Source organism: Heptranchias perlo, chromosome 8 (genome assembly GCF_035084215.1).
Source record: "Heptranchias perlo isolate sHepPer1 chromosome 8, sHepPer1.hap1, whole genome shotgun sequence".
Lineage (NCBI taxonomy): Eukaryota > Metazoa > Chordata > Chondrichthyes > Hexanchiformes > Hexanchidae > Heptranchias > Heptranchias perlo.
The window spans coordinates 19,212,984-19,236,797 of record NC_090332.1 but is presented as its reverse complement, the minus strand read 5'-3'; the positions used below and the strand labels follow the sequence as shown (position 1 = coordinate 19,236,797).

Sequence of the window (23,814 nt, the reverse complement as noted above, 5' to 3'; positions counted from 1 at the left end):
ACTTGGAAAAATACAAGTCTCTATGCTTTCATCCACATCATTAATATATATGATGAAAAGCTGAGGACCCAGTACAGATCCCTCGGGAATACCACTTGTCACATACCGACAAGCAGAATACATTCCCTTTATCCCCACTCTCTATCTCCTCCCTCCCACCCAATTACCAACCCATGTCACATGGTTACCTCCAATTCCCTGCACTTTCATTTTTGTCAATAATCTCGTGTGGAATCATAGCAAGTATCTTCTGGAAGTCCAGGTAGAAAACATCTACAGACAATATCCATCATGCGAGTGACCTCCTCAAAAAATTCAGGTAGATTAGTCAGACTAACTCGCTTTGATCAGCTCATAATAGTCCAAGTGCTCAGTCACTCGGTCTCTGATGATCCGTAACTTCCCACAACTGATGTTAAACTGACAGATCTGTAATTACCTGGTTTCTCTCTCGCTCCCTTCTTAAATAATTGAGTGACATTTGCAATTTCCAATCCAATGGCACAATTCCTGAATCTAGAGCACTTTGGAAGATTATGACCAATGAATGCATCTGCAATTTCCTCACCTAGTTCTTTTAATATACCGGAGTGGAAATCGTTAGGTCCTGGAGATTAAATCCCATTATCTCCTCCATCAGCATTTTTTAAAAACATATTAAATCCACTAAGTTCCTCACCTTGATTTATTTTTTGGTTCCCCTGTATGGCTGCTATTTTATCCTTTCTCCACTGTGATAAGTATTCATTTAACAAGTCTGCCATTTCCTTATTGTCCACGATAGCCTCGCCTGTATGTGTCTTTTAATGGGCCCACAATCCCCTTAACCACTCTTTCTCTTAATATACTTATAAATGCTGTTGGCTTTGATATCCCTTGCAATTATTTTTTCATAGTCCCTTTTTGTACCCCTCATTACTTCCTTTGTATTCCTTTGCTGCTTTTTATAGCTCTCCCGTTCAGCAGGATTTCCACTTTTCCCTTTATTTGTGCAAGTCTTTTCTTTTAGCTTGATACTGTCCCTTACCTCATTTGTTGACCACAGTTGCTTAACTATACAAGTGGAGCCTTTGCCTTTTAGGGGTATTTACTAGTTTTGTATCATGCTAAATAATTTTTTGAATACTTCCCACTGATCATTGTTTTACCCATTAACAGTTCAGCCCAGTTTACTGTCAATTTATTTCTCATCCTTTTGAAGTTTGCCTTGAATTTAGAAGTTTGCTTTATAACTCTCCCTTTTCCCTCTCAATCCTAATATCAAATTCAATAATATTATGGTCACTATTTGCAAGATGTTCCCTTACCCTCAGATTGTTAACTAATTGTGGTTTGTTACACTGATCATTAAATCTAGTATGGCCTGTTCCTTTGTCAATTCTAAAACATTGTTCTAGAAAACTCTCAAAAACATTCTATAAATTCAACACCTTTACTACTTGAGCTGATCTGTTTTTCCCAATCTACATGAAAATTAAAATCTCCCATTATAACCAGGTTGCTTTGCTACATGTTTCCCTGATCTCTGTATTTTTTTGACCCCCACTCACCCCCCTCCACACCACAGTGCATCATTGCTATCAGGAGCATGGGCGGTCTGTACAGAACGCCTACTGGAGTCGGGCATCCTTTGCTGTTCCTTAACTCTACCCATAGTGTTTCCACTGCCTGATCACCCTTACTGAAACAATGAATCCTGTTCAGCCAACATTAGTATCATGTATATTGCTATGCAACATTTGGCAAGATATCACTATCACACTTCTGGAAAAATATCAAATTTAAGAGTGGCTGATAAGTTTACAGAATGTACCAAGCGTGAAACCCTTGCAGGGTCATGTTTCATCCATCCAATCTGCTATTGTTAATAAAAAGGTTACAGGAAAAACTATCCTTGTTTTGGAGTTTTGCAGAATTCTCATTTGCACAAATACCATAGGCACTTGCATAAGATAACTGAAGCCAAGTTGGTTGCTACTGCACTGACTTCCCACAATATTCACACTTCTGCATCTATATTTCCCAATGCCCAAAGAACACAACTTGATTAACCCAGTACTGCAACACAGTAGTTAAGAATCTCACTTGACATGACATAACCGTGTGTTCAAGTCTTGCATGACATTACACTTGTTAACATATCTGCCAGAATACACATAGAAAATGGCATCACCACACATAACTATACCAATTTTCACGAAGCAAATTCTTAAATGCTCTCTCACCTACAAGCTTTACAAGTAATAGTTCCTCCACTTCTTTTGTGTATCACTAGGCATGGCACTTTGTAAAGGTAGAGGGTCTTCTGAAAGGCTTCAAAAGTTAACATTCGCCCCACTAGCAATCAGTAAAAAATCTCCGAAGATTAGTTTGTTTCTAATAAATAATTATTCTAATATAGCTACAAAGAATGACAAACCCACACAGGAATCCAATGTTAATACAAGTCAGTCTCTCCTGTATTTTTCAACTTTTGCTGATAAAAGCAGTAGTGTAATTCTTTTTTATATAATGCAGACTTCATTGTTTATACATAATGCACATATCATTCCAGACATTTTTGCACCAAACATGCCTGAGTTTAGCACCCATTTTCCAAGATAAATTTGTATGCATTATGTAAAAAGCATTTCAAAGCCTGTTTCCATAAATCTTTTTACATAGAAACTCAAACCTGAGTTTCAAGCTGTTTTTCAAAGTTAAATGGCACAAGCTCATATGCAACTTATAGTAATTGACCCAAGCATATTTTGAAAACGGATACTTACTATGCCAATGGTCGTCAGCAATTCCATATTGCTAATGTGACCGGTTATTCTATCTTGTTAATTTAACAATTGTCTGAAGTGTTCTGACACTGATATGAAGAGTACCATACAACAGAATTTTTTTCATTTAAATTCTGTCTGCTCTTACAATAACAGACACAAATTTTAAATCAAATTTTACATTTCAAATTTCATAGGTTATAGGTCCAATATTGCATTTACACAATATAAGAGGCCTTGCAACAAACAACACTCTCTCATAGGGCAACCAAGAAACTTCATGAAATGGTATCTGACCAAAAAGAGAATAAAAGAGAAAAAAAAACAGGAATATATTTTATGTCATGAAAACACTGCCAGTCTTCAATACTTTCAATGTATTAATTCCATGACTGGGAATGTCCAGGGAAATTACTTGTTTCAATGGGTTTTGCACATGTTGAACTTGTACACAATTATGCTGAAATAATGACTATTACAGTCAGAGGCACAACATCAGGAGTTGTTTTACTGCATTAATATAAATCCTACAGAATTAACATTTTTTTAACTAAAATTGAAGAACAATATTTCTCACCTGGTCAACCTTAATTTCCCTGTACATTCTTTCCAATTCTAACCTGAATGTTTTTTTTTCTAATTAATCTAACCCATCTTTTCTCTGATTACCGACCCTCCTGCTAGTGGAAACAATTTCTCTTTATTTAATCTATCAAAACCCTTCTGCATTTGCCTCTGGGAAAAAAACTCTTACCCGAAGTCACATAATTGCACTTTCAAGCTGCCTATCCGTTGGCCTTCTATTTCCCTCCCATCCCAATACTTCTGCAGCCACTGATATGCCCAGCCACTCCATCATTTCCACCGTTGATGCCCTTGTCCCCAGCAAAACAATTACTCTCTCTAACCCTGGTAATTTCTCATGGTATGGCCCCCAATTTCACTCCCTCAAGTCCAAGGGGCACAGACTTGACCATATCTGGCATACAACTGGGTTATCAATTACCAGATCTGACTGGGCCACATCAAGTTCTATTAGGCCTCACTCACCTTTGCCAAAACCACCCATTACTCCAGGATCATCCTGGAGAGCAAAGGTAATCTATGGCTTTGTTTGTCTACTCCTAACAGTTGCCTTAAATCCTTTTCTCCACCCCCTCCATCAAGTTTGAAGAGCTCATGGACAAATTTGTCACTAAAATTGAGAACATCCGTTTAGCTGCCTCTGCTGGTTTCCCTTGACCAGCAAGTCAATCATTCCCCCATTCCAAGGGGGAGGGGGAATGTCTCCTGGATCCATTCCATTATCACAATTGTCTCCGAACCTCGAATGGTTCTTGAATACTCCAAGCAGACTCCATCTGGTCAACAACTCAACATAACCCCACCTCAGGACCTCAGACTTCAGAGTCTCTCATATAGTCTTCTTCAAGCACCGCACTTTGTTCCACGCCTCTTGCCTCGCCTTTAAAATTATCTACCACCCCGCCACCCACTGTTTGTGATGAAGGTAGCCTCCCTCCTTTCCTCTCTCAGCCATTGCACCGAGCAACTCATCCTCGGTGATTACAATCTCCAACTAAGCTTCCCCTCTCTCCTTTGAATTCACTGACCTCCTGTTACCCATAAACCTCTCCCTCCATATAAACTCTCTCCATATGCATGGCTACTCCTTCAACTTTGCCATCTCCCATGGCCTCTCTACTCAATCAAAGACAAGGTCGTCTCTGACTACTTCCTTATATCCCTCATCACCCGCATCCCTTTACCAACCCCACTTGCTTTTTGCGTCTGTCCCTGGAATTAAAAAATCCACTGTTACTTAGATCTGAACTTTCAAACTTAGAATCGCCTAATCTTTAGCTCACCAGCTGCAACATCTGCAGCCACTGGTCTGCTCAACCACTCCCTCACCTCCATCTTTGCCCTAGGCCCCAGCAAATCTTTGAGTCTCCCCTGTCCTGGCCATATCTTCACACTCTCAAGTCCAAAGTACACAGACTTGTTCATATCTGCCACACACCTGGTTTAGTCAATCACCAGAACTGGCTGGACCACATCAAGCACCATTGGGCCTCTGCCCAAACTGCCATTATTCCAGGATCATCCTGAAGATCAAAATTAACCCCCAGCTTCTTTTTTTCCCCACTACCAACCATTTCTTTAAACCCCTCTGACTGCCTTCTCCACCCTCATCACAAACAAGAAGTGTGAGCTCATGGCCTTCTTTGTCACTAAGATTGAGATCATCCATTCAGCTGTGTCTGCTGCATCCCCATGCCTCCTTTTGCCCACCAATCAAATCGCCCCTGCCTTAGCCCTGAAGCCACTTTTTCTCTCCCACTCTTTGAACTCATTTAGTCTACAAGACCCCCACTCCTGCTCTCTTGACCCCATTTCCACTAAACTGTTGATCACCCAACTTCCCTTCCTGGCCCCCATGCTAGCTGACATTGTAAATGGTTCCCGTTCCTCAGGCACTGTCCTATTACATTAGGATGAAGAACAAAAAGAAATTGAGAAACGTAGTCAATTAGAGGAAGGGACAATAGTAATGGTTGGAACCTGAAATTTAATTTATTGAAGCTTGATTCAATCCAAGCTTTGAGCCATCATTAGAAAGTACTCCTATCCCTGTTACAGATCAAAGAATAAATGAAACAAGCACTGACTAGCTTGTACTGCTCTCAATGAAGTTCAGTAATACTTAACCAATGGGATCTTTTCATTTGCAGTGCAAGCAACCTGGTCCTTTATTTATAAACTTCCAAAAATCTGTTCACATAGGCCCAGTATATGTAAAAACCAATACGACTATGTTCAAATTACACAATTTTATCACTCGAACAGTCCGTCAATCACTATCTGCCTTGCCAGACCACCAGCAAAAATAGCTAAACACTGCAAATTGTAAATAAGTATGCTTACGAAAATCCCATTTCACTGTGTTCCATGGCAGCAGCACATTTTGGCAATGATACATATGTCAATAGGCCATTCGAGTGTTGCTCTCCTGCCTGGAGTTTTTCATACATTTCACCCCCACTAATTTTCTCCCCTTCTGAAGGCATTGACTTCTTGCTGAGATACAGTCCCACAGATTATATTTCAACTAAATTGCCATTACATTATTCATACATGAGCCTCGACTTACAAACATATGAACTAAGAGCAGGAGTAGGCCATTCGACCCCTCGAGCCTGCTCTGCCATTTGATAAGATCATGGCTGATCTGATTGTGACCTCAACCCTAATTTCCCATCTACCCCCCAAAACCTTTGACTCCCTTGTTAATCTGGAATCTATCTAACTCAGCCTTAAAAATATTCAATAACCCTGCCTCCACCACTCTCTGGGGAAGGTAGTTCCACAGACTCACGAGCCTCAGAGAAAATATTTCTCCTCATCTCCGTCTTAAATGGGAGACCCTTTATTTTTAAACTGTGGGCCCTAGAACTAGTCTCTCCCACAAGGGGAAACATTCCCTCAGCATCCCTTCTAGTCCCCTCAGGATCTTATATGTTTCAATAAGATCACCTCTCATTCTTCTAAATTCCAGTGTATTCGTGCCCAACTTGTCCAACCTTTCCTCATAAGATAACCCTCTCATCCCAGGAATCAGTTGAGTGAACCTTCTTTGAACCGCCTCCAAAGCAATTATGTCCTTTCTTAAATAAAGAGACCAAAACTGCATAGTGTCAGCAGGCTACTCATCCACAGAGAGCATCACACACACGATTACACAAAGCATCACTGGACAGTGGATCACAAGTAGGAACCTCACTCCATTTTTCGGCAGGACAATAAAACTAATGGCAGCACCCCTGCTTCTGTCCCAGTTGAGATCAACTAACTCAGCAAAGACCCAAGATGTAACTTTGACTGTCGTGGTTTGTGTACTGCTCAGTGGATAAATTCGCTGAACTACATGGGGTGCTCAACATAATTACAACCATTCATCCCCTTTTGCCTTGTGATATCCTAAATATGTTATACATACTCTCTATTCCTTGTTATATAAACAATTACTTGTCATAATATCCTTTTACCCAATGGATTAAGAAATATATCAGTCAATATCAGAATGCAATAATTTAGTTTGACAGCACCAGAAAAAAAATGAATCCTCAACAATTTATATAACTTCTGCCTAACTTGTCATTTGCTTGTGTGGAAAACAAGAATGGCGATATATAGTGTTCAATAATGGTAGGATATTGTCAGAGGATACAAGGATAAAGTTTTACTGTTTATATGTTCACTATGTTTGAGAAATACGATCGTTTCCAATGAAACAACTTTGAAATTTAAGGACGGCAGATATGCATATCAAAATCTAGAGCAAATACTCTAATGTTCACCTTTTGAAATATTAAACATAAGAATCTCTGTACAAGAAATATACTAAACGCTACAGAATCAATTCAGAAGCTGTATGACAAAACATGTACACAATTTGGGCATTTTAACATTTTGTACTCAAATGAAGTAACATCAATTGATATAATTCATGTTATGCATATATGTTGCAACTTCCAACCTGACACCATTTTGAGATCTGATGAGCAATACCATATGATCAGCCTTTTGTGGCCATTACAGCAGTTATTCAGTGGACAAATCTGGTTAAGGTGCCTATTTTACTCCCACACAACACAAATGTATACCAAGCATGGTTTGGACCTGACAAAATATTATCCTAATCATATTAAGATAAACAGAATGCTGTAATCATTTTGGAAGATACTTAAAGATGCTTTTATGAAAATTCAAATTTGATCGTTTCTGTAAATATATACATATATATATATATGAAATAGTAGCACGCATATAAAATAGCTCGAGGTCAATGACGAAACGCCACAAGTCTGTTTTTGGTTTGCTAATGGGGCCTTAACAAAAAACAAAACTGAGCAACTTTTAAAAAGAAAACTTCAAGCCAATTGTCTTAAAAAGAAACACTTAATCAAATTATACAAATCCACTTCAAATACAACCATGTACTTTTAGTGACAGGCGAGGCTTGGAGCTAGGTTGATCCCGTAGCCTCGACACCAGGGTACGATCGCTTTCAGCCCAACTACGCAGCAAACATTCAGACACTGGGAGACCATTTAAAGAGAAAGGGGGGGAAAAGTGAAGAGAGAAAGTAAGAGCAGACTCCAGCACCCCTCAATTCAGGGGCTGTGCAATTTCACGCACAATTTTCAGCCCCCCCCCCAAAAAAAATTAAGTTAATGCACATTTTAAATAGTGAGCCATGAAAATATTTCACTCTCTCTCTCTCACTCAGAGGCTGCAGGAGGTGTGAATCTCCATTTTATATAAAATTTACACACTAGAAAGAGGGGGGGGGGGGGGGAGAGAAGAGGCCAAACATGCTCCCACCACAGGATTATGCCAAAGCACAAACAAAGCGCGGCCTAAACTGTAGGGGGGAAGCCTCGGTCTCTCCAGTCGGCCTATAACCTGTCGGTGGTGGGGAGGGGTAGAGATGATGGCGGGGTGGAAAGAGGAGGCCCATCCTAGGGTGGCCCATTTTCTCTCTAGCCCCCACCCTCCCATCGCCCCTTGGGATACAGCCTCCAAACCAGCTTCCCCCCCCCCCCCCCCCCCACTAAACCCAACCCTCCTTCCTTCCTTCCCCAGCTCTCGCTCTCTTACCCGCGGCGTTGTTTCTCTCCTGCACGGGGCGCGGCCTCGATACTCGCCTCGGTCGCCTGTTGGCTGCCCTGACCGAGTTCATCCTGCGGAAGGCGGTTTGGAGGGTTCGGAGGTTTGTTGCTGGTGGGATTTTTTTTTTCCGGCCTCCCCTCCTCCTCCTCCTGCCGTTGGTAACCGGGATATGGAGAAATATTTATTTAATTGTTTGTTTGAAGCGCCCGCCGGCACCGCTCCCCTCTCTCTCTCTCTCTCCCTCTCAATAATAATCCGCGTCCCTCTCCCTCTCCGAGCGGTTTAATCCCCCCGCAGCCGCTCACACTCTCCTTCCTTGTTTGATGATATCAGACGCCGTTCCTGTCCTGTCCTTGCCTTGCCTTCCCCGCCGGCCCTCGCCTCCTCCAGCTCCGCTGCCTCTGCCTTTCTCCTCCTCCTCCACGGCCGACGCCGCCTCCGATTTCACACAAGCCCCACACCGTCGCCCTCACGTCGACCCGCTGCCATTCTCCGTCTCTCGCTTCCCTCCCCCCCCCCGCCCCCCTTCCCGCGAGCCGAGTCAGCTACCGAGAGAGGACACTGGAACGAGGCTCCGGCATCACCCCGTCAACCACTCACAACCCGACATATATAACCTTCCCTTCCCAACGCCCAATGGAAACGCGTCTCTCATCCCGTCACTCGCAGGTCGAAAGTTTTTTCCGGACGGGGGGCGGTGTTGAGTGACGCGTCAGGGGCTTGGCTCACCCTCTGATACAAGTATTGCTCATCCCCTGCTACAGGAGGGATTCTCTTCAGTTGATAAGTGTGTGATTATTGATCTATAACAATGCCTTTTTATGAGTTACTTGACCAACACATTTTTTTTTAATTGTTTTATCAATATTTCTTTATTTGCTAATATTAAAACGTTTCTCATAATAGAAAATAGGAGCAAGAGTAGGCTATTCTGCCCTTCGGGACTGCTCCGCTATTCAAAATGATCATGGCTGATCGTCTAATTTAGTACCCTGTGCCCACTTTTTCCCCTTAACATTAAGAAATATATCTATCGCCTCCACTGCCTTCTATGGTAGAGAATTCCACAGGTTCACCACCCTGAGTAAAGAAATTTCTCCTCATCTCAGTTCTAAATGGCATACCCCGTATCCTGAGAGTGTGACCCCTGATTCTGGACTCCCCAGCCATCGGGAACATCCTCCCTGCATCTAGTCTGTCTGGTCCTGTTAAAATTTTATATGTTTCAATGAGATCACCTCTCATTCTTCTAAACTCTAGTGAATATAGGCCTAGTTGACCAAATCTCTCCTCATACAACAGCCCTGCCATCTGTATGTTAGCCCTAAAAGAACAGGGGAAAAATTAGTCCTCATTTCTGCTTGAAAGTGAAATGAAACACAGTCATTGCATAAATCAGACTTGTTCTGACCACTGCACGCTGCTGGCCGGCGTGGCCAGTCTGGTAAACCTTCGTTGCACTCCCTCCATGGCAAGGATATCCTCAGATGAGGAGGCCAAAACTGCACACAATACTCCAGATGTGGTCTCACCAAGGCCCTGTATAACTGCAGTCGGCACAGAAGGACACCATTCGGCCCATCGAGGCCGTGTGGCTCTTTGTAAGAGCGATCCAGTTAGTCCCATTCCCTCGCTCTTTCCCCGTAGTCCCTGCATGGGACGTATTTGGAGTGGGGTTACTGTACAGGAGTTTGAGATGCACATTTTGCTTTTAGAAATATAAACATGAGGCAAATTCCACTAAAATAATAAATAATCATCACCTTTATACATCACTTCAAAGAATAAATATATAGATAGAACCTGGAGTTTTTTTTTAAATGGTAAGTTGACAATGTTACACATATGGATACTGTATTTTCCTTTTAAGATATAAATATGCATAACTCCATCTCCCCTGCGTAGCACACCAGGAATTTCTGGTGGGGTGGGGTAAAAGGAGAGAGGTAGTGTGGGGGGGGGGGGGGGGGGAAAAAGAGGTGGTAGGAGAGAGGAGGTATATGGGCAAAGTAGGAGAGAAGAGGTGTGAGGGAGAGGAGGTAGAAGGAGGGGGGGGGGTGTAAATCTGCATATTAAAAATTACAAATGAGAAGCTCTTTCAGGGGGCGAGATATGATTTTGTTGTCAGGGACTCTAAGGGACCCAAGTACTTTTGAACTGCCGGCCAGCAGCGTGCAATGGTCAGAACAAGTCTGATTTATGCAATGACTGTTTCATTTCACTTTCAAGCAGAAATGAGGACTAATTTTTCCCCTGTTCTTTTAGATTACCATGGGTTTCAATGCACCAGATTTTTTAACTGTCATCCTAACACTAATCCATTGTAATTAATGTGCAGCCACTCAATGACTCAATTGCATGCTGACTCACAGGGCTAACATACAGTACAAGTAATAGATTATGCAGCCAATGTTAAATGATATCATGTTAAAAGTTCTAAAAGCCTATCACAGCTTCCTCTACAACCATAACTGGTACAACATCCAAAAGTTGATACTTTTTGCAATGGATTTTGCCATAGACAGAGCCTATGCATTTCCAAAATGTTATAACCCACATAGCATTTTTAATATATATGTAATGTTTCTTTGTCGATTAGAATCATAGAATGGTTACAGCACAGAAGGACACCATTCGGCCCATCGAGCCAGTGTGGCTATTTGTAAGAGCGATCCAGTTAGTCCTATTCCCTCGCTCTTTCCCCGTAGCCCTGCAAGTTTTTTCCCTTCAAGTATTTATCCAATTCCTTTTTGAAAGCCACGATTGAATCTGCTTCCACCACCCTTTCAGGCAGCACATTCCAGATCATAACCACTCGTTGCGTAAAAATGTTTCTCCTCATGTCACCTTTGGTTCTTTTGCCAATCATCTTAAATCTGTGTCCTCTGGTTCCTGACCCTTCTGCCAATGGGAACAGTTTCTCTTTATTTACTTTATCTAAACACTTCATGATTTTGAACACTTCTGGCAAATCTCCTCTCAACCTTCTGTGCTCGAAGGAGAACAACCCCAGCTTCTCCAGTCTATCCACGTAACTGAAGTCCCTCATGCCTGGAACCAGTCTAGTAAATCTTTTCTGCACCCTCTCGCAGGCATTCACATCCTTCCCAAGTGCGGTGCCCAGAATTGAACACAATACTCCAGTTGTGGCTGAACCAGTGTTTTATAAAGGTTCATCATAACCTCCTTGCTTTTGTACTCTATGCCTCTATTTATAAAGCCCAGGATCCCATCTGCTTTTTTAACCGCTTTCTCAAATGTCCTGCCACCTTCAAAGATTTGTGCACATATACCCCCAGTCTCTTTGTTCCTGCACCCCCTTTAGAATTGTACCATTTAGTTCATATTGCCTCTCCTCAGTCTTCCTGCCAAAATGTATCACTTCGCACTTCTCTGCATTAAACTTCATCTGCCATGTGTCCACCTATTCCACCAGCCCATCTATGTCCTCTTGAAGTCTATCACTATCCTACTCACTGTTCACTACACTTTGTGTCATCGGCAAATTTTGAAATTGTGCCTTGTACACCCAAGTCCAAGTCAATATATATCAAAAAAAGCAGTGGTCCTAGTACTGACCCTTGGGGAACACCACTGTATACCTTAGGATTAAAATCCTAAATTGTTACTTAAATTGTAAAAACATTGCAATTTTGGAGTTCTATCAAGGAAGAGACAGATCTAATCTTCAGGATTTTTCATATAGTTGCTATTAAAGCTCCATTGATGTCAAGGTGAGGATTGTTCCATAATTTGTTATATGAGCATCACTTAGAATTGTACCATCACAGAATAACCTTACTTTATGTTGGTCATATTTGGACTAAAACTTACTTAATTCATTTAATAAAGTCAATGCATAAATGTTTCATTGGCTCATCTGCTGTCACTGTGGGAGAAAATAGGCTGAGGAATGACACCTTTCAGGCTAGTTTCCAGAGTGACACAACTTTGATTTTTAAAATATTAATACTAATAGCTCCCCCAGTAGAAGTTTGATTAAAAATATTAACCTCTCCCCCAGTATTTCAATGAGGTTGGGCCTTTCATTTTAAAAATGTGTTATGATAAAGGAGTCAAAATCAAACATCCAATAATTCTTATTTTCCCTCCCCAAGCAGACCCAACTAATAATGTGAGGTTAGCTCATGGCCATATTTTGACAGCAATGTGTGTGTAGCACAAGGCACATTGGAATCATGTTGGGATTCCAGGGGCAGGATTTCTGGTGCCAGCATCTCTCTTGGCTGTATTTCTCTATTTTACCTAAAAAAAAACTGAGCATAAAATAGTCTTATTCAACAATCAGATGCTGGAGATCATGCAGTGAGAGAATACCTTATTTGAAAGACAGGGCCACCCAGCAATAAACAGGGCCACCCAAAGCAGCATAGATCAAGATAACAGGGTACATCAATACAATCTCACTTATGGCCCAAACCTGGAAGCAATTGAGGAAGGTGTCTTTGGCCTATGCAAGGTTGTCAAGGTATTTGTGCAAACATTGTGGCAATATTTTAAATGGATTGTTTTGCACATCTCCTTTATTGCTCGATCATAGAGAAAGAATACGGGGAACCTTGCCAGCTGCTTGAAAGGAAAAAAATCTGCAGGGCCACAGGGATAGGGCAGAGGAATGGGACTAGATTGCTCTTGCATAGAGCTGGCATGGACTCGATGGGCCTAATCGCCTCCTTCCATGCTGTAACCTTTCTATGGTTCTATGATCTGGTGTGAATGCATGTGCTCACTTTCTTCCTTTTCACTGTGCCATGTTATTATATCACAGTACTGGCCATGTTGGCTAATGAACAGATCATGTATTAAGCACCACGTACTATGCTAGCACAGGATTCTTTTCAGTTGCCTGTTCACACGTTCACTTAAGGTGGCTCATGTCTGGGGCACTTTGGTAGAATTCATCTTCTCTAATAATCCTCTTTCTTATATATGAAAGACACATATGTTTGCAGGAAAAATCTGCACATAACTGTGCTTGCAGGTAGGATGGGTTCACTAAAAGAACAACCCTTGATTCTTTACGAGGAGAAGGCCATTGAAATTATGGTCATAGAGATAATAGAGGAATATGGGATGGGTGAATTCAGAACCCTTTCTCAAGCCCATGGTAAATTACTCACTCATTCATTCCCTAACACAAGCCCACATAATGGACTTAATTGACATGGTGTGATTTGAACTCACAACCTCTGGGTTGCTAGTCCAGTACCTTAACCACTCAGGTGTTGTACCCTTTGGAGAATCAGAGTGAGGCAGCCATAATGCAAAGCTTCCACTACTTCATAGCCACTCTGACCATGCTGAGGTGTTCAGGGGAATGGTAAGAATTGGCAGAGATGATGGAGATGTCTCCCAGAGCAATGCCATATCCCAACCTCCCTGCCACTCCGTCTAAATAACTATTAGAGTTGCTGATGGTACAGACCCAGGCAGCCACTTCACCACTAGCCATAGTACCTTCACTTGCAACACCATCTTCGGATCCAGCAGAAACAGAGACTGGGCCATCTCCATCCCTAGAGGCAAGCATTGACACCCAGCAGCCATCCATCTCACTTCCTCCTCCCACTGGAGAAACAATGAGAGAGAGAGAGCACAAGATTAAGTAATGTAAAATATAGATCATACATTTTTACTAAGGGGAAGTATCACAGCAAAACACACTGAACAAAGAAGCACCGTACACTGTAAGGGTTAGTAAAAGTTGTATTGACTGATTATTAGAATAATCCTGACAATTCTTATGGTAGGAGGCTGATTTAGGTTCTTGGAAAGAAATAAGGTCGCATTCACATGAGCCCAATCAAGGAAAAGCTTAATTGGGCACATGTCGGAGGACTGTTATGCACTGGTGAAAAACAGGTATTAATAAAAGGTTTGGGCAATTAGAACCTATCTGATGACCGCAGCAGTTAGAGTAGCTCATTCAGCATGCATTTCTTCTGTCTCGTGATCACCCTCATCTTCAAGTTTTTGCTGCTTTTCTTCTGGCTGCACCAGAAGACTCCTTTGCAGGGCAAAGTTGTGGAGAACACAACAGACAACAATAATTTTTACAGATCTTGACTGGGCTATACTGTAGAATGCCCTTGATCAATCCAAGCAATGGACTAAATGTTTGAGGATTTGAATGTGTATTCCACTATGACTCTGGTGGATGTGTGGATTGCATTGTGGGTTCCACACTAGTCTCATTGCTGCAGGGCATGTCCTTGATCCTCCAAAAGCCATCTCTAGAATCACCTTGGAATCCTCACCATTGACTGCTGCAAGATGAACAAATTATAGGAGCTGCCAGGGAAAGGTGCATTTTCATGCATGAATCTGTTCCTGTGGTCACAGATCACCTATATACAGACAGAACACAGCGCTGATGCACCCAAAGTACTAAGGCAGACAACTGTTAGGTTACAGAACACATTATAATCACCTCGCTAACAACAACTCTCCATTACATTGCTTTCTGCTCATTCTTAACCATCCTAAATAAGAGAATGCAAAATCAAAAGAGTTATTACTGTTCTAACTAGAGAATGCATGTTCCTTTCTGCATTTTTTAAGAAAATAAGAATTGTTTAGAAGTGTCCATCCAAACATCATTTCCACACCGAGGCTACAATGTTGTTAACACAATTTAAATGTCTTTTTACTGGAGTAATTTGTATTTGATGGATTACTCCATGTGGGGCAGATAATCACTTCCAATTCCCACTTACTGGTTTTTGGAACATTCGATCAAATGTACATACAAATTAAAAGCAGGAGTCGGCCATTTGGCCCCTCGAGCCTGCTCTGCCTTTGATAAGATCATAGCTGATCTGATTGCGACCTCAACCCTACTTTCCAGTCTACCTACTATAACCTTTGACTCCCTTGTTAATCAGGAATCTATCTAACTCAGCCTTAAAAATATTAAATGACCCTGTCTCCACCGCTCTCTGGGGAAGGGAGTTCCCCAGACTCACGATCCTCAGAAAAAATTTCTCCTCATCTCCATCTTAAATGGGAGACACCTTATTTTTAAACTGTGGGCCCTAGTTCTAGTCTCTCCCACAAGGGGAAACATCCTCTCAGCATCTACCCCTTCTAGTCCCCTCAGGATCTTATATGTTTAAATAAGATCACCTCTCATTCTTCTAAATTCCAGTGTATTCGTGCCCAAATTGTCCAACCTTTCCTCATAAGATAACCCCCTCATCCCAGGAATCAGTCGGGTGAACCTTCTCTGAACCACCTCCAAAGCAATTATTTCCTTTCTTAAAAAAAGACCAAAACTGCACACAGTATTCTAGATGTGGTCTCACCAATGCTCTGCACAACTGTAGTAAAACATCTCTACTTTTATATTCCATTCCCCTTGCAATAAATGACAACATTCCATTTGCCTTCCTAATCACCTGCTGTACCTGCATACTAACTTTTTGTGACGAAAACTTTTTTTGAAAATGTATCATATACTCATCTCCTCCTGGAGTTCTATCAACAACTGCTCATGTCACTAGATCCAGTTTGGTGAGAAATCCAAATGACTCAAGAAGTAATGGGCCGAAATGTGCTGAGAAGTCGCGCCATTAGAATGGCACATTAACGTTGCACATATTAATATTAATTCATAAAATATCCAGCAATTTACAGCATAAAAGTGATATGCCATGAGTTCCGATCCTCCACAAATTGCTGGGTGATTTGTGCTGCTCCACCAAAGCCGATAAAAGTCCCTTCTCGGAGTGAGACTCCCCATTGAACTTATGGCGATTGTGAAATTGCTGCATTTATGACATTATTATGAATTATTCACACATCCATTTAGGGCTGGTAATTAACGTCATAGAGGACCCTGGTAGTGATGTGATTTTGGTCCTGACATGACACTCAAACTTGGAGGCCCATGTACGGACCAATGAAGCTGTGAAGTTTCACTCCAGCAGAAAATTACATTGAGATACCGTATATGAGTAATCTGAGACATGTTGTGGTATGTGTCGGAGGAAAAAGGTGACTTAGGACCTATGGTTCCCAAAGCTCTCCACCACTGGGGTTTTCCTTCTGTCATTTCTGGGTCTGTTGTAAACCAATTGATAAAGATTGATTGCTATGATTAGTCAACACCATTATCATTGCTTCATGCAAGTAACAAGATGGTAGAAGGCAAACTAGATGGACCTTGGTCTTTTATTGTCTAGCAATTCCTATGTTGCTATGAAAGTAGTGCAATGGCATACCCACTCTTCCGGATCGTGATGGTTCTATACTTCATGGGTCAAGAATGTTTGTACATTTCGCACACCTACCCTACCACTCACTCACTTCTCAAGGACCAATACAGCAATTTCTAAACACAATTGGATTACAATGTCCTCTTTCTGCTTGTTCTTCAAAATTTCTTACTTTTTTGTCTTTTTTCTTTCTCTTAATCCATTCTCTTTAATCCTCTTTCTGTGTCCATGTTTTATTTGACTCGAATTCACCCTATTTCCTTCTCTGTCTTTCGCTCTGTTTCTGTCTGTCCTTTTCTTTCATTAGTCAAGGAGATAGGCCATTGGACATGACGTTCACGAGCTGCCAGGTGCGATGTTGATGTCGCTGTGCCGTTATCGGATCAATGTTCCAGCAATTTGCGGCACAAATATAGTGTGATTTCGCACATGTTGCGATGTTGAGCGTAAAAGTCCAATTAACGTTGTTCACTGCCAAACCCGCCACTGCAGCAATTCCTGGCCCAATGTGGCATTATTCTGCCTTCCACCATTAAATTACTCAAATTATAGGTAGTTCCTTGTGACTAGAACTGGTTAAATGCAACGTAACAATGGTACTTTGTAGCACCTCCCTGGCCATAGCAATTAATGTTGTACATAATACATCTTGAAAAGGTATACATTGTATTTAATCTTGTCTCCTAAAGATGTTGGTTCCTCATTGGGATTCAGTTCCACGTGCACTGGTGTTCTCTAGTACCTCGCCCAAGTGGTCATTATTCAGCAGGCTATTTCACAACCATACATGCGCATTTCCAGCAAATATCACTGGATAATGGTCAAGAGTCAAAACCCTGGCTAGTTTACTCCTCTCAATTGTAGCACCTGTATTACAGTCCCAGTGGAGATCAGCACAAACTGGAGATTGAATGTGAAACCTTCCTGGTCTGTATGGCTTAGCTACTTACTGGATAAACTTGCTGTTTCACCAATATTATAATGGGGATTCAGCAGAGTCGACTGAAGAAAAGGTGTGTCCCTAGCTTGACTCCTGTATAATTCATCTTGATGTGAACCAGAGGTATCAAAATAATCAATATACAATTTGTGAAGCTTTCGAATGGTCTAAGAGCTTGAATAATTCCAAGTAGCCAACCAACAAAGGAAAGGATTGTTTTAGGAAGCATGGTTCATAGATACACAAATCTCTTTGCAGCATCTGAATGTGGGAAATGCACCAATCATGCACATCCTCATCTAGTTCCAGTCACCAGAACTCACCTCATCAGATTCAGTGAACAAACCTGAAGGATTTAAACAAAACGTCGAATAATTTTGTCTTCCACCAATAACTTGTTCAGATTCATGAAGGCGCGTACTTATAAAACAGGACTTTTTCGAAGCAGCCTAGTAATAGTAGACTATGGCAGTTTTTTTTATTTATTCGTTCATGGGATGTGGGTGTCGCTGGCAAGGCCGGCATTTATTGCCCATCCCTAATTGCACTTGAGAAGGTGGTGGTGAGCCGCCTTCTTGAACCGCTGCAGTCTGTGTGGTGACGGTTCTCCCACAGTGCTGTTAGGAAGGGAGTTCCAGGATTTTGACCCAGCGACGATGAAGGAACGGCGATATATTTCCAAGTAGGGATGGTGTGTGACTTGGAGGGGAACGTGCAGGTGGTGTTCCCATGTGCCTGCTGCTCTTGTCCTTCTAGGTGGTAGAGGTCGCGGGTTTGGGAGGTGCTGTCAAAGCCTTGGCGAGTTGCTGCAGTGCATCCTGTGGATGGTACACACTGCAGCCACTGTGCGCCGGTGGTGAAGGGAGTGGATGTTTAGGGTGGTGGATGGGTGCCAATCAAGCGGGCTGCTTTATCTTGGATGGTGTCGAGCTTCTTGAGTGTTGTTGGAGCTGCACTCATCCAAGCAAGTGGAGAGTATTCCATCACACTCCTGACTTGTGCCTTGTAGATGGTGGAAAGGCTTTGGGGAGTCAGGAGGTGAGTCACTCGCCGCAGAATACCCAGCCTCTGACCTGCTCTCGTAGCCACAATATTTATATGGCTGGTCCAGTTAAGTTTCTGGTCAATGGTGACCCCCAGGATGTAGATTGCGGGGGATTCGGCGATGGAAATGCCGTTGAATGTCAAGGGGAGGCGGTTAGACTCTCTCTTGTTGGAGATGGTCATTGCCTGGCACTTATCTGGCACGAATGTTACTTGCCACTTATCAGCCCAAGCCTGCATGTTGTCCAGGTCTTGCTGCACACGGGCTCGGAATGCTTCATTATTTGAGGGGTTGCGAATGGAACTGAACACTGTGCAATCAGTGAACATCCCCATTTCTGACCTTATGATGAAGGGAAGGTCATTGATGAAGTAGCTGAAGATGGTTGGGCCTAGGACATTGCCCAAAGGAACTCCTGCAGCAATGTCCTGGGGCTGAGATGATTGGCCTCCAACAACCACTATCATCTTCCTTTGTGCCATGTATGACTCCAGCCATTGGAGAGTTTTCCCTGATTCCCATTGACTTCAATTTTACTTGGGCTCCTTGGTGCCACACTCGGTCAAATGCTGCCTTGATGTCAAGGGCAGTCACTCTCACCTCACCTCTGGAATGCAGCTCTTTTGTCCATGTTTGGACCAAGGCTGTAATGAGGTCTGGAGTCGAGTGGTCCTGGCGGAACCCAAACTGAGCATCGGCAAGCAGGTTTTTGGTGAGTAAGTGCCGTTTGGAAGGTGTCGTCGACAGTGTATCATCACTTTGCTGATGATTGAGAGTAGACTGATGGGGCGATAATTGGCCAGATTGGATTTGTCCTGCTTTGTGGACAGGACATACCTGGGCAATTTTCCACATTGTCGGGTAGATGCCAGTGTTGTAGCTGTACTGGAACAGCTTGGCTAGAGGCGCAGCTAGTTCTGGAGCACAAGTCTTCAGCACTGCAGCTGGGATGTTGTCGGGGCCCATAGCCTTTGCTGTATCCAGTGCACTCAGCAGTTTCTTGATATCACGTGGAGTGAATCGAATTGGCTGAAGACTGGCTTCTGTGATGATGGGGATATCGGGAGGAGGCAGAGATGGATCATCCACTCGGCACTTCTGGCTGAAGATGGTTGCAAACGCTTCAGCCTTGTCTTTTGCACTCACGTGCTGGACTCCACCATCATTGAGGATGGGGATGTTTGCAGAGCTTCCTCCTCCTGTTAGTTGTTTAATTGTCCACCACCATTCACGACTGGATGTGGCAGGACTGCAGAGCTTTGATCTGATCCGTTGGTTGTGGAATCGCTTAGCTCTGTCTATAGCATGCTGCTTCTGCTGTTTAGCATGCATGTAGTCCTGAGTTGTAGCTTCACCAAGTTGGCACCTCATTTTTAGGTACGCCTGGTGCTGCTCCTGGCATGCTCTTCTACACTCCTCATTGAACCAGGGTTGATCCCCTGGCTTGTTGGTAATGGTAGAGTGAGGAATATGCCGGACCATGAGGTTACAGATTGTGCTGGAATACAATTCTGCTGCTGCTGATGGCCCACAGTGCCTCATGGATGCCCAGTTTTGAGCTGCTAGATCTGTTCTGAATCTATCCCATTTAGCACAGTGGTAGTGCCACACAACACGTTGGATGGTGTCCTCAGTGCGAAGACGGGACTTCGTCTCCACGAGGACTGTGCGGTGGTCACTCCTACCAATACTGTCATGGACAGATGCATTTGCGACAGGTAGATTGGTGAGGACGAGGTCAAGTAAGTTTTTCCCTCGTGTTGGTTCGCTCACCACCTGCTGCAAGTCCAGTCTGGCAGCTATGTCCTTCAGGACTTGGCCAGCTTGGTCAGTAGTGGTGCTACCGAGCCACTCTTGGTGATGGACATTGAAGTCCCCCACCCAGAGTACATTTTGTGCTCTTGCTACCCTCAGCGCTTCCTCCAAGTGGTGCTCAACATGGAGGAGGACTGATTCATCAGCTGAGGGAGGACAGTTGGTGGTAATCAGCAGGAGGTTTCCTTGCCCATGTTTGACCTGATGTCATGAGATTTCATGGGGTCCAGAGTCAATGTTGAGGACTCCCAGGGCCACTCCCTCCTGACTGTATATCACTGTACCGCCACCTCTGGTGGGTCTGTCCTGCCGGTGGGACAGGACATACCCAGGGATGGTGATGGAAGAGTCTGGGACGTTGGCTGTTCCTTGATTGCTCCTTGTCGTTGATTTTTCAACCATTGGGTCAGCTTCCCTTTGTCTGACTATACTGTTATTGGATCAGATCTGCTTTTGGTTAGTCTTGATTTTTGGTGGGATTCCTTCCATCTTATCTCCCAAGTTATGCATTGTTGCACCTTTGTGCTCTCTAGTGACACTGCTGGCCAGTCAGAGAACTGCAACAATAGTGGCAAGTTTAAAAATGGATTGGTACAACCAAATAAGGCATTAATGGCTGAGTAACATCATGGCCTCAATTTTAAAACCCCACCAACCACCAACTCTCCACCCCCGCCCCCAACGGACAGGAAAGGGGTTAAAATCTTGACATCTGAAATCCTGCCTCCAACCCGCCATGATCCTCACTGCCATAATATTAACAGCAGTGATTTAGGCCCTTGATGAGGCCCCCGCTAAAAGCAGGCGAAGGTCAACTTAAGATGCAAAAGTCATGGCCCAATGGCGGCATCCGCGCTGCAACGTAATATTAACATCAAGGCGGAGGTTAAACGTGGCCCGTGGGGGCCGTCGCTCAGACTGTCTGCCTCTCTTCCGTGGAATTCTCCGCGCCCGGGTGGCCCTGGAGAGGGAGCACGCGGTGTCTGCTGGTACGCTTGAGGCTTTCCATGACTGGTGGGTACCGCAGGGACTGGAGTGCATCCTGGACCGACATAATAAAATTTTAATTTGGCACTTATTTTTGTTTTCTGCACACGAACACAATCTAACCCCCCCTTCTTATAAAAGGGGGGCCTAAAACAAAGAAAAAAAAAAGGCAGGGAGGAGTCCCGCATGGTCTGGTGTCCAGCAGCAGAAACATGGCAAGAGGAGCCGATTGGCCCGAAGTAGCTATGGTGAGTTTTAAAAACGTCCTTTTCTTTGAACTTTTTGGGCCAGGAGGAGCAGAAGTGCCCCCAACAGGCCCCTCAAGGAGTACTTGGGCCTTCTCAGCTTCCCCCACCACCCCCCCCCCCCAACCCTGATCATGCAACACAAGGGAATCTCCAGCCCTAACCTCCCTCGATCACACCACAATGGAATCCCCAGCCCGATCCCACCACGATTGACCTGGAAGCCCTCCCCCCAGTGACTGCCGAGGCCTGCGGCCAAATTTCCGCTCCCGCCCAGGTAGTGAATCTGGCCGGAATTCCGTGAAGTTTTATTTAAATGAGGCCCTGCCATTAAGATTGGCAGGTCCTAGGTGTCCCTGACCTGTCCAGGTGAGCTGTCTGCTACCGGACTCGCATGCACCCTTCCCAGCCCCCTCGTAATAATAGAGGCCCATATGTAACACATATCATTACCCCCATAGCAACAGTATACGCAAGGAATGCCCATGTACAACAGGCAAGCAGCATTAAAAGTTAAAATGCCCATCCCAAAGAATGCAATTGAATTTGATTTGTACTCCCCTACTGGCACCAAGGAATTTCCAGGCACACTATAGCGCTCTTCACACGTGCAAAGACATCTAAAAGCACTTTATAGGCAATAGACAAAAAGTGAACACTGAGCAGGAAGAAGAAAGGGAAAAAGGGGAGTACGGAGTGAAAGTTCACTAGAAAAGCAGGGTCTTTCGGTGGCTTTTTAAAAGCATGGTGGGACGTGACAAGGCAGAAGTGTTAAGGGAAGATGTTCCAAAGGGCAGGCCCATAGTGACTGAAAGAGCAGTTGTCAATGGTGTGACAGGGAATAAGGAGAAGACCTGTGTCAAATGTATGGAGGGTGTGTACAAGCACGTAACACTGTCGGCGATTGCTGTGGAAATGTAGGAAAGGCCATGGTGGGATTTGAAAGCAAAGAAACAATTCTTAAAATCAATTTACAATAAGCAAGTGGATTTTGGCAAGGCGGTGCAGTGATCAGGCATAAATTCAACTGTTAATGTTTTTGATTACAGTGTCATTAAGTTAACTCCCAAGAGCACCAGCAGTTCCATGGGAATCTGTTTTCTCTGTGCTGACAAACTGATGTTGAAAAATTTCCCATTGGTACAGCACTGAGATATCAGAAGAAGCCACATTACTTTGATGTTGATTTTGAATTACCAAAATGCAAACTTTTTCCTACTTTTCTTCCCTGATTTGCTGGAGACAGCTGCCCAATTATCCAAATAGTTTTCATACAGACAGAGATAGAAAATGGGGCAGAGCTCCATTCTACAGGATCTCTGCCCATTATTACACCAATCCAATTTTCCGCCATCATTTCCAGCCAACACGCTAGAATGGGCTGGTATATTTAAATAAGACAGTAATATGATACATATGATATGACAGTAATACATGCTATTTCCCATTATTCTATTCCACATTCACAATGAGTGTTAATAGTGCTCACAAATAGCATTGCTAGCAGATTTTTAAAAAGGCAGAGGTTGATTTAAAGGATACAGCAGCTACTTTAAAAAAAGGACTTGCAGAATTTTTTTTTGTTGTTTCACTGGTGACAATTGCTTCACCATCTGCCTTTGTGCCTTTTGCTGTGAGGCTCCCATTTCGACCCCTCCCAACTAAAAAGGGCTCAATTGGTTTCCAGTTGGGAACTTTGTTTTTTGAAGGAAGACGACAGCACAGGAGGCACATGGCATTCGCACACCAGTAAACAGAGTTAAGCGCTCGTACCTCCACACCAGACCTAGGAGAAATACCTGCAGAGGCTGTCCTTCACAAAGGAAGCCATCTTTGACTTAAGACACATACTGCAACTTTACTTAGAGCTCACTTTCACCACACTGTCAGTGGCTGTAAAAGGTCACAACCTCCCTGAACATTTATGCTACAAGATAATTCCAGGCTGCAACTGGGTGCATTAACATTAACCAATCAGTTGTGCACAGGTGCATTAAGCAAGTCATAGTTGCATTGTTTGCTAGCTCAAGCCAGTTTATAAACTTTCCCATGGTCACCAGCAGCGGCAAGACTGGTCACTGCAATTTTACAGAGTGGCAGG

The 23,814-nt window shown here is 43.3% G+C and overlaps 1 protein-coding gene across 16 annotated transcripts in view; it reads right to left on the bottom strand.

Moving 5' to 3' along the window:
- Nucleotides 1-23,814, bottom strand: part of fbxo11b (F-box protein 11b) — a 193,699-nt gene that overhangs the window by 88,028 nt on the left and 81,857 nt on the right. For 10 of the 16 annotated variants that reach the window (XM_067988748.1, XM_067988745.1, XM_067988746.1 and 7 more), the window contains one exon: nucleotides 13,923-14,033. The exons of 1 other annotated variant lie outside the window; for it this stretch is intronic. In XM_067988748.1, coding sequence (XP_067844849.1) covers nucleotides 13,923-14,033 — 111 coding nt within the window. Of the gene's footprint in view, nucleotides 1-7,772; nucleotides 7,793-8,432; nucleotides 8,961-13,922; nucleotides 14,034-23,814 lie in introns of those variants that run through there. 5 more of the 16 variants (XM_067988758.1, XM_067988759.1, XM_067988755.1 and 2 more) reach the window with 5 other exon arrangements.